Raw genomic sequence first — 15,833 nt, forward strand, 5'->3', positions numbered from 1 at the left:
AGTCACACCCATTTTACAGATGTGCAAACTGAGGTTCCAAGAGAAAGACCTTGAGCCCGGTGCCTTCCAGGAATAGGGGTTAAGGGCTGAGATTCTGGAGTCAGAGAAACCTGAACTCAGATTCTGGCTCTGCCCTTTGTTAGTCATATGGCCTTGAGAAAGCCACTCAACTTCTCTGAATGAACCTTGGTTTCCCCAACTATAAAATGCAGACAACAGTCCCAGCCTCACGGGGTGGCCATGAAGAGTACGTAAGTGAGATTATGCTGGAGAAGCACTTAGCACATGGTCATCCTGAGTACTCTCACCCCAGAATGAGAATCTGGGCCCACCCTGGGACCTTGGGCAGGTTCCTGCCCCTTGGAGAGCCTCTGTCTCCTCACTTGTAAAATGAGGCAATGGGACTCCATCGCCCAGGCCTGGCCAAGGAGCCAGCTAAGACAGCTTTCACATCTATCCTTCCAGATCCCAGGATGCAAGCCCATCTCCCCTCTCCTTCCCTCTTGGAGGCAGTGGGGAGCCATGGAGGGTGTCAGGGGAGGGGGTGCTTACCATGCCCAAGAAGTCATTCTTGCCCACCATGTCCCAGTCCCAGAGCTCCACTCGCAGTGGGGCTGGGGCACCCGGCATCTCCCGCAGCTCTAGCACCTCATCCCAGTGTGGGAAGCGGGTCTTCTTGATGGTCTGGGGAGGGGGGAGTGAGGGAGAGCTGAGGAGGCCCTGCCTCCATGCCTGCCCCTCCCCCAATCCATGCCCCGACTCACTGATGTCTCCAAGCTCTGGCTGCCCCAGAACACTCGTGCGAATGGGTCAGATGTGCCGGTGATATCCCGGGGGGCCAGGTCCCTGCGGAAGATGAAGGCGTGAGGGATGCAGGACCCGTGACGACCAAGACCCAGGCTGGACCTTGGAAAAGGGGTTCAGGATAGACCGTTCAAATGCCTCCGGCCTCCACTGTAGGGACGCAGCAAGGAGCACCCCTCACCCTGCCCATCCAAGCCCAGTATCTTCCTGTTGACCAGTGCTACCCTATCAGGAGGCCCTAGTATGCCCCTATCTTCCAGATAAGGAAACTGAGGCACCAGAAGCTCAAATCCTAAATCACAAAGCCCAGGAGGTGAAGATGCAGTGGGGAGTGGGAAGGGAGCCTCAGTTTCCCTGGAGCCCCTGGGTAGGAGACCAGACGCCAGGGTTCAAAGCCTGGCTCCACCACTCATTGGCTGGGTGACACTAGGAAAAGTCCCTTCACCACCCCGAGCCTCAGTGTTCTCATCTGGAAAATAGAAATAATAACAGATCAAACCTCACAGGGCCGAGGCTTGAACGAGATGATGTGTGTAACAGGCTTAGCATAGCAGCTGGCCAGATGGGAGTGCTCGTTCATTCATTCATTCATTCATTCATTCAACAAATGCTCATATCCACACCCTGCCTAGGACCCAAGAAAAGGCTTGAAGCAAGGACCCCCTGCCTCTTGTTGCTACGACAACCCAAAAGCCTCACCTCAGTCAGTTTCCCCAACCCCTCCTTCCTGAGGTCCCCCAAACCCAGTGACAGCCCCCCACCAGGGGCTGCTTGCTTCCTCTTGCTTCTCCTCTCCCACCCCTGCTTGGCATCCAAAGCCTTCTTTGGTTTCCTAGGAGCCAGCCCAGTTGCTAAGCGACAGCAATCAGTCCCTCTCCTGCTTGCAAGGATCCTGCACAGCCCTGTGGCTGGGGAGGAGGCCACTGGCACAAAGCAGATGAGGAGCCTCCTGTCCCATGGGCGGTCCTTTTGCCTGTCCTCTGCCACCCTGCGACTCCATCCAGACTCCAGAGAGTCCCAGCTGGAGACAGAGATCTGGAGACGGTGGGAGAGGCACAGAGAGGGCAAGAAAAGGCTTTAAGGTCACACAGCAAACCAGAAATAGCGAACCTCCCCAACCTGAGTGAGGACTGGTCTAAAAGTGAGGGTTGGGGGAGTAAGGTGTGAAAACAAGGCAGAAAGACAAGATGAGAGATGAGAGGGGGAAAGGGATGGGAGTCCTTAAGGAAGCAGAATGATGGGGGAGCTGAGGAAGAGAGGAGGGAATTACACAGCAATAAATAGGCAGGAGGGAAGATGGATATCCCACGAGCTAGTGCTCCTAGAGGGTAACCTGGGGGGTTTTGCTGATCCTGCATCCAACTTCCTTCTCCTGTTTCTCTGGGACAGGACCTGCCCCTTTCTCACACTCCCAGCTCACATAACTTAAGTAGGCTGATTCCTCTCTTCACTCCAGGAGTGGGTGTGGGACTCAGGCCTGACCCATCAGAGTCCATGTAATTGGTTCAGAGATAGGTATGTGCCCCAGATTGGGCCAATAAGAATCAGTCCTAGGCCATTAGTTGGAAATGATGAAGGAAATTTCTTTTTCAATTGGACCTGCCAAGTTGGTAGGATGCCATCTTGGGACTGCTGGGGTCATCTTTGCCCACACCTGGAGAGAGACTGCCTGAGAATGAAGCTAACACAAAAGATAACCGAGAAGTTGATGTCTACAGATTCCTGATGTCACTGTTTGAGCACCTGGATCCAGCCATGCTGAAGCTGCATAGCATTCATATAAGCCCATCTGCTTAAGCTAGTGTGAATTGGGTATCTATCACTTACAGTTTGATTAATACACCTCCACACTTTGGCCATTCTGAGTGTCTGACCTTTGGTTGCTGGTCACTGGGGACCCAGCAAGGATTTTGCTTGTGCTCTGACCCCAGGAACTTGCAAACCTGGTGAACTTGGACTGTTTGCCTACAAGGGATCCTGGCTGTGGGCCCAGAAGTGCCCCAGGAGTGACGTGGCCTCAAAAGCCAAAACAGCTGGGAGAATCCAGCCAACTCTTGCTCATTCTCAGACCAACCCCACGCCATCCCCCATCATGACCATACCTGGCCTGGAGCACATGACAACGAAGACAACGGCCCCGTGCATCCTCCAGCATCTGTACATCCAAGCAGATCTCACCCTGAACCTCTGCATCTGGGTCCACACGGCTCAGGTTGATCCAGCTATCAATTCCTGGAAGGTACAGGTGCTAACATTTATTAAGTACCTACCAGACAGTGGCATTGTGTTAACTTAAAAATTCAATTAACATTAAATATGTATTAAGTCATGGACTTCTCATGTTAGCCTTCTGATGTAGGTACTGTAATTATCCACACTTCCAGAGGAGGAAAATGAGGCACAGTGAAGGAAGATTTCTAGCTTCCATTGTAGCTGTTGGGAAGTCATTTCAGCCTGATAACGGATCTTGTGTCGATGGTGTATCTTTTCTCTTTAATTTTAAGGACTATGAGTTTGATGTTCTACAGTTTCACCACATAGGTGGGTAAGGATTTTTTTTTTTTTTTAATCCTGCTTACTGCGGGTCATGCTATTTCTACTTATGGAATCATGTCCTTCCTTGAGTTCTGGAAAATTCCAGGTCATCAATTTTTGTATCACTTCCTCTCCCTTATTTTTTCTTTCTTTTTTTTTTTTTGAAATTTGCAAATGATTTTTTATCTTGGAAAACAAATTTTTCACACAAAAATATGTCATATTACTCTATATGGGTTTGTTATTGATATTCTTAAGTAAATTAATAAACATTTTAAAATTTTGTCTTAATTTCTAATATAGTACCTACAGGTATTACCCACTTCGGGGTCCTCAAAAAATTTTAAGAGTGGTAAAGGGTCCTGAGATCACCACACTTTTAACCCTGGTGGCTGCACATCTTCTTGAATAATACCAGCTCGATTTATGACTTGCTCCTTCTGGTACTCCTCTAGCCGCATTAGGGGCCAGAAGTAGATAGGGTAGAAGGCGGCGCCAATTGGGGAGATGAAGCTTCCGAAGATGAGCACAGTGCGCAGGTTCCGGGACATGGCGACGGGCACTGGGCTGCCCTGACCCGCTGAGAGCCCCACACATTCTCCCTTATTTTTTCTATTCTTTCCTCCTAGGACTCCAATTAAATGGATATTAGACCTTCTCAGTAATTTTCTATGTCTCTGAACTTCTCTTTCATATTTTCCTTCTTATTTCTCTGGGCTAAAGTCTAAATAATTTCTTCAGATCTCTCTTCCAGCTCACTAATTCTCTCTTCAGCTCCAAATGATGTGCTGTTGAACTCAGCCACTCAGTTTTCAATTTCAGTGACTACTTTTCAATCTCTAAAAGTTCGATTTGGTTCTTTTTCAGATCTATTTTTTTTAAGATATTATTTATTTATTTGACAGAGAGAGACACAGCGAGAGAACACAAGCAACGGGAGTGGGAGAGGGAGAAGCAGGCCTCCTGCGGAGCAGGGAGCCTGATACGGGGCTCGATCCCAGGACCCAGGGATCATGACCTGAGCTGAAGGCAGACGCTTAACAACTGAGCCACCCAGGCGCCCCCTAACTGGAAGTTTGTACCCAGGAGCCCCTCAAATCTATTTTTTAATGTATTGTTTTACTTTATTATGATTATTGCTGGCCCTTTCTGGTGATTACATTTCTATTTATTTAAATATTTTATTCCTTTTAAAATTCTGTATATCATAAGTAATAAATTCTAAAATCTTCATGGGTTCAAATCTGGTGGTTATTGTGTCTGCTGACTCTTGCTCATGGTGGCCCACTTCCTTGTGTGTGTGATGAAGTATAGTCCCACCTCACCTCTCTCTGTCTTCACTGCTACCCCCAATTCCAGGATGCCATCAGCTTCCTCTCACTTGACCACGGCAACAGACTCCTAATTGATCTCCCACATGCACCCCTGTCCCGCTGTCATCCAGTATCCACAAAGCAGCACAGAGATCTTCTGAAAATGTATCTAGTCTCTCCTGTCACTCCATCTTCTGATAATAATGGCTCCACTCTCTTCGCTGTCTTGCTCAAGGACCATCAGTGGCTCCCCAGTGCCTCCAGGAGAAAGTGCAGACTCTAGGCTGGCACCTACGGGCTTCTCCAATAGTGACCCACCCAGTGCTCCATCTGGCCTGGCCTATGACTGACACTAGAAGAGAATCTACAGAGACACGCCTTAGTGTGTTTGCTGAGGTACCTTTAAGAACCAACTCATTCCCCTTCATCCAGGAAACCTTCCTTGACTACACTAGCCCTCACTGCCCTCTTATCCTCAACCACTGTCGTGCCAGTGATATTCCACATGCCTCCACCCCCACCTTCCTGTCCTGCTTAAAAAAACATTCAGACACATGGACAGTTTCCCTTTTTTTCTTGCTCCTTGCTTGTGTGTGAACGTGTTTTGTGTTTCTATCCGGCCCATAAGCTCCTTAAAATTTGGCCTCATACTTCATTCATTTAATTCCACCCCCTTGGGTGGATGTTTGGGGCACAATGGGTACAGCTTGGTGGACAGGATGAAAACCCAGACTTTGGAAGCAGATGCAGCCTGGACTCAACTCCCAACTCTGCAACTTCTAGGAGGGGCAATTGCCTTCACCTCTCCAAACCTCATTTCCCATCAGCCATAAATTCAAGATCATTCTAGTGCACACTTCACTTGGTGTTGTGAAGACTAAATATAAAGTGCTGAGCATCATGCCCGGCACATAGTAAGCCCTCATTAAATAGGAGCAATGATTATGATGATTAGCATGTAGGTTTTCAACTAATCCCCACTGATGAAAAAATACATTATTCAGTTATTGACATTGAGACAATTAGTACTCATCTAGACAAAAAGTAATAAAGTTCAATCCCTCTCCATACCTTGAATCTGGAAAAATTCCAAGTAGCACAAAGACTTGAATGTAAAAAAGGAAAACAAATTGTTGCAGGAAGAAATCATGTAAAAAAATTTTATCTTAGAGTTGGGAAGGCCTTTTTAGGTATCACAGAAAATCAAGAGCCATAAAAATAAAAAGATGAAGTTAACTAGAGAAAAAGAAATAAATTTTATACATAGAAAAAATGATAAGCAAAAACATAAGTGACAAAGGGAGAAAAACTATTTGCAGCTAATATGACAGAGTTAAATTTACCTAATATGTAAAGAGCTCCTATAAATCAATAAGAAAAGCCAAACCACCCAGTGGGGGGCAATGCACATACAATGTAAATAAACAACAAACAAAAAAGGAAACAAAGTGACTCTTAAATATGTACAGAGGCCTTCAATCTCATTCATAGAGAAATACAAAATAACCTACCTAAAGAGGCAATTTTTTACCTCTCAGATACAAGATCAAAGAGTTTGGTAATTGCTGGCAAACTTGTAGGGTGGGCAAATTGTTACCTCCTCCATAGAGGGTAACTTAGCAATAACTCTCTAATGTGCTAATATGGATACTCTATGACAAATATGCTTCTAGGAATTTATCAGACTGATTAATATAGCTTGCACATGTGTGAAATCACATTTGTACAAGGCTATTCATGGCTGTATTGTTTGAACTCGGGAGAGATGGTAAACCAGCCAAGTGCCCATCAGTAGGGAACCAGCCAAATAAATGATGATATATCCACACAGTGGAGTGCCATGAAGTCAAAGGTCAAAGAAAGTGGAAGCTCTTGGGGCACCAATATGGAAAGATCTCCAAGGTATGTGGTGATATGAAAGGCAAGGTAGAGAACAATGAGTATAACAGGTGCCATTCCTATGAGCAGAGAACAAAACACATACAGTGCTGTGTTAAGAGTGCAGACTGGATGGAGGTAGACAATCTTGGTTCAATTCAAATCCTGGCCATCCCACTTAATAACTTTGTGATCTAGGGCAAGCCATAGAACCAATCCCCTGTGCCTCAGGGTGTTCACCTACGGAGCGGGCAGAATAAGAGTACCTGCCTCCCAGGGTTATTATGATAATTAAATAAATTGGTTCATGTAAAGCACTTGGAATAAATAAACCTATTTAAAATATCTCTAGGGGCACCTGGGTGGCTCAGTCGGTTAAGTGGCTGCCTTTGGCTCAGGTCACGATCCCAGGGTCCTGGGATCCAGCCCCCCTTCCTCTGCCACTCCCCCTGCTTCTGCTCTCTCTCAAATAAATAAATACAATCTTAAAAACTAAAATAAAATAAAATATCTCTAGAAGGACAGACAAGAAACACAACCTTGAAAACGAAAATGGAATAGTTAGGTTAAGAGAGACAGTTTCCCCCACTAATTATATCTTTTGAATATTGAACTATGTAAAGTAATTAACTACTCAATGGAAAAACTAAATTTAAAAAAATTTTTTTAAATCAACAACTGATGGGGCGCCTGGGTGGCTCAGTCAGTTAAGCATCTGACTCTTGGTTTCAGCTCAGGTCATGATCTCCGGGTCATGAGATTGAGCCCGGTGTCAGGCTCCATGCCCAGCAAGGAACCTGCTTAAAATTCTCCCTCTCCCTCTCCCTCTGCCCTTCCCTCACCCTGCATGGGCATATGCATTCTCTCTCACTCTCTCTCTTCCAAAAAAAAAAAAAAAGAGAGAGAGAGAAATCAACAACTGAAATAATTTTCTACTGAAGACTGTGCTTCCCCTGCCACTTGCTACATGCTTGCAAATGCCCAACCTGGGCATGGCCACCCCTATTCCCTCTGCCCAGCTGAAGGTCGCTGCCCCTCGCCCACCTCGGGGGTCGGCTGCAATTGCTTCCCTGCTCAGCGAGATCTTGCCAATGATGTCGTCGTGCCTGTGGAAAGGTGGGCAGTGAGGGTCCGAGTCATTAAGTCGAGGGAGCAGGCATCAAGGGCCGGCTGGATGGATACTTTGCTTCGGGGCATCCCGCCTTCCCCCAGGTGCCCAAGCATGGGTCCCCAGTACACACACCCCACTGTATCCTCGTCCAGCACATAGAAGGCCAGATGGTGGAAATCCAGGGGCAGGTGTATGGTGTACTCCTCCCCCCAGAAGGGGCTCAGGCTCCGCCAGACAGTTGCTGTCCTGTAAAAAGGGCACAGGGGGCTGGGGACCCTTGGGCCACACAGGTGGCAGACACACACATGCACACAAACTGCACAAATATATCGTGATGTGCATAGATACACACAAATACACACAGGGAGTGGCGCCTGGGTGGCTCAGTCAGTTAAGGGTCCGACTCTTGATCTCAATTCAGGTCTTGATCTCAGGGTCATGAGTTCAAGCCCCACATTGGACCCCATGCTGTGTGTGGAGCATACTTAAAAAAACAAACAAAAAACCCCCACAAATACACACATAGAAACCCCAACACTCACATACCCCGAGACCTCCATACACACAAATACACACACACACATTCCCATAAGGATGCACATGAAAAGAGAGACACTCACAGATACACCAAGAAAGCCAGAGACGCATTCCCATATACACAGATACACATATGAATCCTCAGAAATTTCTAGAAATGCACATCTGTGTTTCTACATATGGACACATACAGATACACACAGAGAAAACAGACACATTCACATAGACACACAGACCAAAAATAAGTTGCCCAGCACATAGAGACCCACAGAGACCCACAGACACACACTCACACACATATACTGATAGATGGCAGATACACAAACACAGAATCCCCCGCACAGTAACTGAAAACATGCAAATTCCATTCATTCACTCATTCACTCCATAAACACCCTGACTGTGTGCCAAGTCTTGTGGGCTATGGAGAATCAGAGGAAGAGGTGCCCAGGTCCCTGCCCCCACAGAGCCCCCTTCAGTGGGCAGGTGCTCTCTCCTGAGCTCTTATGACACATGACACGGTGAGAGAAGTCGTGATTAGGGTGAGCTCAGTGGCACCTGGCTGGGTCTGGGGGTGTGGACAGGAGGAGTCAGAAAAGGCTTCCTGCAGGAGCTAACCAGGCAAAGGGGGACGAGAAGATGAGGACAAGATGGCTGGCACAGCATGTGCAAAGGCCCTGAGGCAGGAGTGAGCTTGTTGAGTCTGAGGAACAGGAAGGTGCTGGCTGGGAAATGGGGAAGTGTGAGGGGCCAAGACACCATGCAGTCAGCAGGAGCCAGAGCACTCAGGAAACAAGAGGGAACCACAAAAGGGTTAGGGACCAAAGCAAGCCTAGAAACAGACACACACAGAGAGCATCCTCACCCCGACACCCCTGCAGATGCACTTCCCTTTACCCAGCAGGGAACGAAGAACCTACTTTGCCCAATGAAGACGCACCCAAATCTATGGCTGCAGAATTGGATCATACACCTGCCACTCCTTTCTTCCCTTTCCCCACACTCTTCCCCAACGAAGAGAGTGAACATATACTACACAGGCACACAGAGATGCACACTCTGCCCTCTACCCCAGCGCAGGGCACCACCGTCAGATGGACCCTTCTTCCCAAACACCCTCTTCCCCCTGTCCTGGCCTTTTCCCAGCTGGAAGTCCCTCTTCAGAGCCCAGAGTTGGGCAGACAGCAGCCTGGGATCACACAGAAAATCTCTCTGTGGGTTTGGGGGTGGTATCATAGCATGTGGAGAGGGGGCAGCAAGAGCATAGAGAACAATGGAGGGGGTCAGCTGGGGTGCTGCAGGCTGACACTCCCCCATGGGGTTCCCCAGCCCCCACTCCCAGCCCATCTGGACCAGAACCAGCACCAGAAGCATCCTGAATCCTGCTGTCTCCATAGGAACCCAGGCCTCAGCCACCCGCCCACCTGCCCACCCACACCGCTCAGGCCTGCGGGGGCGGGGCGGGAGCCAACCACGGCCCAGCCCCGCATCCCTCCACGCCCGCCCAAAACTCACTCACTCATCAAACACCCTCACGTCCTCACTTGTGTTCACGATGGCGTCTGTGTACCCAAACAAGCAGACACTGGTGCTCACCTGTGTATGCAGGGCAGCCCAGGGGTGTGCACACACACACCCACCCCCACACACACCACCGGTACACAATGTGAGCCTGTGAGCCGCACACCCCCAGAGACACGCACATGTGGTCACAGGCATTCACGTCAGCCCTCCAACACCCCCACACACACTCACAGGCAGGCCCAGCTGGGCATGCATGTGCGCGTGCGCGCGCACAGGCACACGCACGTGTGCACACGCACACACACGCGCACGCACGCCCCGGTGCCCGCAGCACCCAGCAGGCCCGGAACCAGCCAGTCCAGCCAAGCGTGAGATGCCCGCCTCCGGGGAGGCCACTATGGGAGGTTGGCAGCCGCTGAGTCAGCCCCAGGACACCGGCACATGTGCACCCATGACATCATCTGGTCCAGGGGGAAGGTGTCCACCAGTCGGTGGGGCAGGATGGGAGAGGAGCTGACAGCCCCAGCTGTCTGTCCCCAGAGGGGCCAAAGCACAAAGCAGTCACTGTCAGCCCCACACGTCCACCCTTGGCATAAGCATTACCGCCGCCTGGCTCCTCTTTTCAACGTGAAATCTTGTGTCTGGACTCCCCAGGTCTAGAAGGAGCTCCTCTTCCAGCCCCCCCGCCCCCGTTCCTCTTTCCCCAGGCCTGGCCTCTCCACTCCTCACCTGGCCACCACCTCGTCATCCACCTTCACGATGCAGTAGGGGTCACTGCTCCCAGACCTGCAGGAGGAGGACGTTCAGGAGGGAGGTTGAGAGGGCAGCCATGAGTGGAGGTCCCAATCCACCCTCACTTTGTACAGATAAGGGCAACTGCAGCCCAGAGAGGGGAGGGGACTGTCCCGGGGTCACACAGCAAGTTGGGCTAAGAGGCAGAACCTCGGGGGACCAGCAGATGTCATGGGTGCACAGCCCACCCACTGCTTGCCCAACCCCCATGCACAGGCTCTCCACCCATAGAAACAGAACATTGAGGCATGAGGCCAGAAAGTTCCCAGTGCTGGTCCCAGGAAGCCCGGAGCCGTGGTCAACAGTGTAAGCTGGAGAGGCATCCCGGTGTTACTGCCTGCTAGCTGTGGAACCCAGGAGCCCCGTCCTCTCTGTGGGTGCTAGGTTTTCCTCTCTATAATGTTTACACACGTCTCCCGGGGGTTGGGGGGAGGAGAAAATGCATGGTAGGAGGCATCACAGGCCAGCCCCAGAGCTCTGCTCCAGGAGCCTTAACACTACCCTCTGGGGAAAGCATTGCCGACCAGCTTTTCATTTCCATGGGACTTTCCCTGGCAGGGGGTGGGGGGACTCCCGATGCTCAGCCCAGTGGGGCTGCACCTCTGCTGGTACAGACCAGGGTACCCAGATCTCAAAACAACAACCAACAGCAGCCCCTTGAGGAGGCATGAGCCATGAGCCAACCAAAGCCAGCTCCATCCCCCCTTCATAATAAGAGTTACCAGCACCATCCCGAGCTGTCCACCAGGGTCCTCATCTCGCCTCTGTCCCATCGCACAGGCCTCCTTGGTCTTCCACCAAGCCCAGTCCAGCCTCAGGGCCTTTGCCTTCGCTGTTGCGATTGCCTAAGACACTCTGTCCCTGATCTCGTCATGGCTGCCTCAGTCCTGTTATTCAAACCTCAGCCCCAAAGTCACCTCTTCAGAGAGGCCATCCCTGACCACCTCTGTCCTTTGTAAAATCGAATTCTGATCCCTCTGGGCACCTGAAAGCATCTTGCTCCCTGTTTCTCTCTCTGTTTAGTGTCTGTCTCCCTGGCTCCCTCAAACTTCTGAACTGTGAGCTCCTTGGAGGAAGACCTGCATCTTCTTTCTCACAACCCCCCTCCTGACTTGGGATTCAAACCCAGGTCTATGGGGCTCAGCACACATGCCCTTAACCAGTGTCACCTCCACCACAGCTCACAATGCTCTCCCCAAGTGGCCCCCTCTTTTGATGTTCCAGCCCCCACCCTCTCTGTCACCTCCGATCAGTCACCAATCCACGGATGCCACAGGATTTCAGGGAAGGGGGTGTTGGCACCAGCAGCCAGCTGCAATCTGAGCCTTGTCTGCTGGATGAGTCCTTCCTTGTGCCTCAGTTTCTCCTCTGGACTCGTGCCCTCAGCTCCCTCTGTGTGGGTGCTCCATTTCCCCATCTGGCCTCTATCCCTGAACACCTCAGCCTGGGTGGTGGCTTGTGTCCCTGAATTCTTTTCTGGGTTCTACCACTGAACCCCCTTCTGAGTAGTGCCCCAGTACCCCTTCTTGAATCTATCTCAGACCCACCGGGCTGAGTAACCCTGGGAGCCTCAGTTTCCTAATCTGGCTCTATGCCCCAGGATGCCTGTGGCTGGGGAACCCCTATATCTCATTTCTCTGGCTGGGTTCTCTTATCTCTGAGCCTCTTTTAGGTACGGTCCCGTTCCTCAGTTTCCCCGACGGCAGACGTGGAGAAAGATTGGTTGGGATCCCACTAGCAAAGAGCTGGGAGACACGCCCCCCTCCGTCCACCAGGCCTGACCCTGGGGCCCCTCTTGGGAGCCAAGCTCGCTCATCGGCTCCACAGCTCTGACGCACAAGGGCCTTATCAGGCTCCCATCAGGTAGGAGGCAGCGGTAGCAGGAGGGGTGACCCCTGAAGACCCTCAGTCTCTCCAGACCCTTGACCTCTCCCATGGGCCCTGCCCCAACTCAAGTGTGGGAAAGAAGGCCCCTCAGCCACTGCCTGCCCAGTGTGGTTTATTCATGGGAGCAGTCAGGGCTCAAATCCCAGCTGTGTAACCTTGGGCAAGTGACTTTGCCTCTCTGGCCCTGATTCCCCTATTTATAAATGGAAATGCTCATAGGACCATAGGAAGTGTTAAGGATAGGACCTGGCCCAGAGTAAGCCCTGGAACGACTTACAGCTGCTATTATTAATAAGAGTAATATTCAAAAATTGTCAGTGGAGGCCTCCTCCAGAGTCAGGTCAGACCCCCCCCCCCCCCCCCCCCGCCGCCTCAAACCTGACAAGGCTTCAGGACGAGTCTGGGCCCTTTCCCTTAGGAGACCAGAGAGAGAACACGCCCCCATCTAAGAGTCTCCATGGGTGCGAAGATCCCAGCAGCCTCTGAGGACAGCCCCTCTGAAGAAGGGAGCCAACAGCTAGGGAAACTGAGGTAGGCTGGCTCAACTAGGGCTTAGTGACTCCTTCCCATCCTTGCTCTGGGGCTCACCTTGGCCCAAGAACTTGGGGGAGAAAGGGTGGCCAAGAGGTGTAGGAACCAGGTATGAGTTAACTCTCTGCAGGAGAGGCAGAAGGAGCCCCTCAAGCCATGTCCACCCTACAAGCCATGTCCACCCTACAAGCCATGTCCACCCTACAAGCCATGTCCACCCTACAAGCCATGTCCATCCCGTGAGCTGTGTCCAGGGCCAAGGGCAGCACCCACCACTCCCTCATCGCCCTCACGCAGGACCAGGAGATGGAAACCTGATTTCTGGAGGGGCTCCCCCTCAGCCCTCCGGCAGTTTCCAGGCCCCAATTCCTGGCCTCACTGCCCCAACAGTTCCAGAACGTCATTCTCAGAGGCTCTGAGAGGGTGTCCCAGAAGAGGGAAGCAGGGGCTTGTCCGGATGTTGCATTCACACAGCAAGTGCTCTGCTTCTATCCCAGGTACATGTTTATTTGGGGTAGCTGATGACGATGGAGGGGAAGCTAAAACTGCTCTCGGCAGCCCAGGGTTGGGGAGGGGCGAGGTTCATAAAATCAAAGGCAGGAGACTCCTCACTGGGGACCCACAGCTGGGGGAGTCAGGGCATATCTAAGCCCTCATCTCAACTTGGGTAAAGGCTCAGAATCCAGATTTCTGCTCACCCTGGCCATGGGGTAAATCCTAACAGGTTCTCCACCCCCCACAGCTGCTCTGGGCTGGGTGGCTCCTGTCCAGAGCTCCCATTGTCCAGGTGGGAAATCGAGATCCAAGAGGACCACGTTCAAGGTCACACAGCTGATGGCCTGCCAAGGATCCCACACCTGTCCCAGGTGCTGACACCTCACAGCCCCTTCTGGGCTCCAGGCCAAGCAGGAGGGGGATCCCTCCTGCCATTCTGCTGATTCGGCAACTGCTGACTCAGCCCTGGAGGAAGCAGAGCCAAGGACTGGTACCAACAGGAGCCCAAGGGTCCTCCAGCCCCATCACATCTGGCTGGAGAGGGTGCTACCGTGTGTGTGTGTGTGGGGGGGGCTCTTGAAGAGACTCAGCATCCAGGGAAGGCCACACAGGGAGCTCCTCGATGGGGAGCTCAGGGCTCTGGGTCCAGAGGACCCCATTTTCCCCCAGGCCTGGCTGGTGGGCCACCTGATGCCTGTCTTTGAACCTAAACACCAGATGCACACAGAGGAATGCTGAGGCCAACCAGCGCTCTGGGCCTTCTTCCCAGGGTTCTTTTGATAGGCACCCACCCTGCCTGAACTAAGGAAGAGGACCCCCCCCCCATGCCCTCCCCAGCTCCAACAACATCCGACCCTCCAATTCCCTTTAGTACATCCTAGGAACAAAGACACCCCCCTTCCGGGGGGGCAGGGTGGCGCATCTGCTAAGTCTGGGCGCCCCTTTCCACTAGGACAGCCATGGGCATGGGGTTTTAGCCCCGTGAAGGCGGATCTGCAAAAATACTGTGTCTTAGACAAGAACCCCCTGCCCACCTCACCGACCCTCTCCGGCACACGGAACGGGCGACCCCGGCCCCATCCCATGTCCGGTGCGCCCCTCACCCACGACTCGCCCCGGGGTACTCACACGTCCTTGGCGGGCAGCGCCCGGCCCTCCACCACGCGGACGTTCAGGGAGCTGCTCTTGGCCATGGCGCCCAGCCCCAAACTTTACGGGCAGAAGGGTGCCCAGGTGCCGAGGCTGGACCGCGGAGGGCGCGTCTACATGTCACCAGCTGCGAGCCTGGCGCCCCGTCCCGGGGTCCCAGCGCCGCCTATGCGAGACGCGGGTTGCTAGGCGGGAGGTTTCCGGAGGAGAAAGAATAGGTGGCCGGCGAGGGGGAGCCCCTCGGGTTCTACAGGTAGGAGCGTGCGCGGAGGAGGCAGAGCGAGCAGGGGGCACCCGCCGCTCTTGCCTCCTAGTCTGGAGCTCCGGGTGGGCGGGCAGGGTGCGGGAGGGGCAGCCCAGGGCCCTCCCCCCAATCCCGCCTCCGCGTGTCCCCCGCCCGTCCCCGGGCCCCCTCGCGCGCCCTCTGCCGGCACCCCAGCCAAGCGCGCCCGAGCGCCCGGGCCGCGGAGACCGGCGCGCGCTGGGACCGCCAGGTGGGGAGCGGCCCACGGCCGTGGCGGGCGCGGCCGCTGGCTCGTGGTGAGCTGGCATGGGGCTCAGAAGACCCAGCATGTCCCCTGCCTGCCCTCCCTCCAGCACAGTCGCACCTCCCCGGCCCTCCCCTGCCTCCCATCCCGGCGCCGCCTCCTCGGTCCCAGCTCCGTGCCCTGTGCGGGAGGAGTACCCGCAGTCCGCGGGAGGCGTCGCTGAAGAAGGAGTCGCACATTCCCGGGCGGGGGTGGGGAGGGGGTCGGTTCAGAGTCAAGGGAGGGGCCCCGGACATCCCCTTCCTCCTCGTTTAGTTTCCAATTAAACCCAGACTGTGCGAGCGGCAGCTCCCACGTCACGGGCTGGCACTGCGGGGGAGGCGGCCGCGGCCGGAGGGGGTGGGGAGGCCTGAAGATAACCACGACGGCGGTGACAGAAGTCATCTACAACTGTTTGAACACTTACTGTGTGCCAGGCACTGCTCTAAGCGGTTTCCGGGGATTGTATCGTCTTTGTCCTCACCATAATTCTACGCACTAAGTACTCTTGCACTATCGCCCCCATTTTATGGATAAAGAAACGGGTTCAGAGGGGTTAGATAGCTCAGGGAAGGCCTCAGGCAGTGACTGGCTTGCCTTCCTGGATTTGAATCCTGACTCTACCTCTTGCTAGCTGTGTGGTCTTGAGCAAGTCACTTAACCTCTCTGTGCCTTGGCTTGCTTTCCTCATCTGTTCAATAGGAATAATAGTAGTATTTTGCTCACAGGGTTTTGAGAGAATTCGATGAG

At 52.8% G+C, this 15,833-nt stretch overlaps 1 protein-coding gene across 7 annotated transcripts in view; it reads right to left on the minus strand.

Moving 5' to 3' along the window:
- The window catches only part of RASAL1 (RAS protein activator like 1), a 29,410-nt gene extending 14,466 nt beyond the window's left edge, over positions 1 to 14,944 (minus strand). The window contains exons 1-7 of one of the 7 annotated variants that reach the window (XM_027575494.1): positions 14,536 to 14,944; positions 10,432 to 10,488; positions 7,774 to 7,887; positions 7,575 to 7,636; positions 2,907 to 3,036; positions 765 to 846; positions 553 to 684 (exon numbers count right to left, since the gene is read on the minus strand). In XM_027575494.1, coding sequence (XP_027431295.1) covers positions 553 to 684; positions 765 to 846; positions 2,907 to 3,036; positions 7,575 to 7,636; positions 7,774 to 7,887; positions 10,432 to 10,488; positions 14,536 to 14,600 — 642 coding nt within the window. In that variant the 5' untranslated portion in view covers positions 14,601 to 14,944. Of the gene's footprint in view, positions 1 to 552; positions 710 to 764; positions 847 to 2,906; positions 3,037 to 7,574; positions 7,637 to 7,773; positions 7,888 to 10,431; positions 10,489 to 14,535 lie in introns of those variants that run through there. The other 6 variants (XM_027575496.1, XM_027575495.1, XM_027575497.1 and 3 more) reach the window with 6 other exon arrangements.
- Positions 14,945 to 15,833: the final 889 nt, after the last annotated feature.

This window comes from Zalophus californianus, chromosome 14, assembly GCF_009762305.2.
Source record: "Zalophus californianus isolate mZalCal1 chromosome 14, mZalCal1.pri.v2, whole genome shotgun sequence".
In the NCBI taxonomy this organism is placed as follows: domain Eukaryota; kingdom Metazoa; phylum Chordata; class Mammalia; order Carnivora; family Otariidae; genus Zalophus; species Zalophus californianus.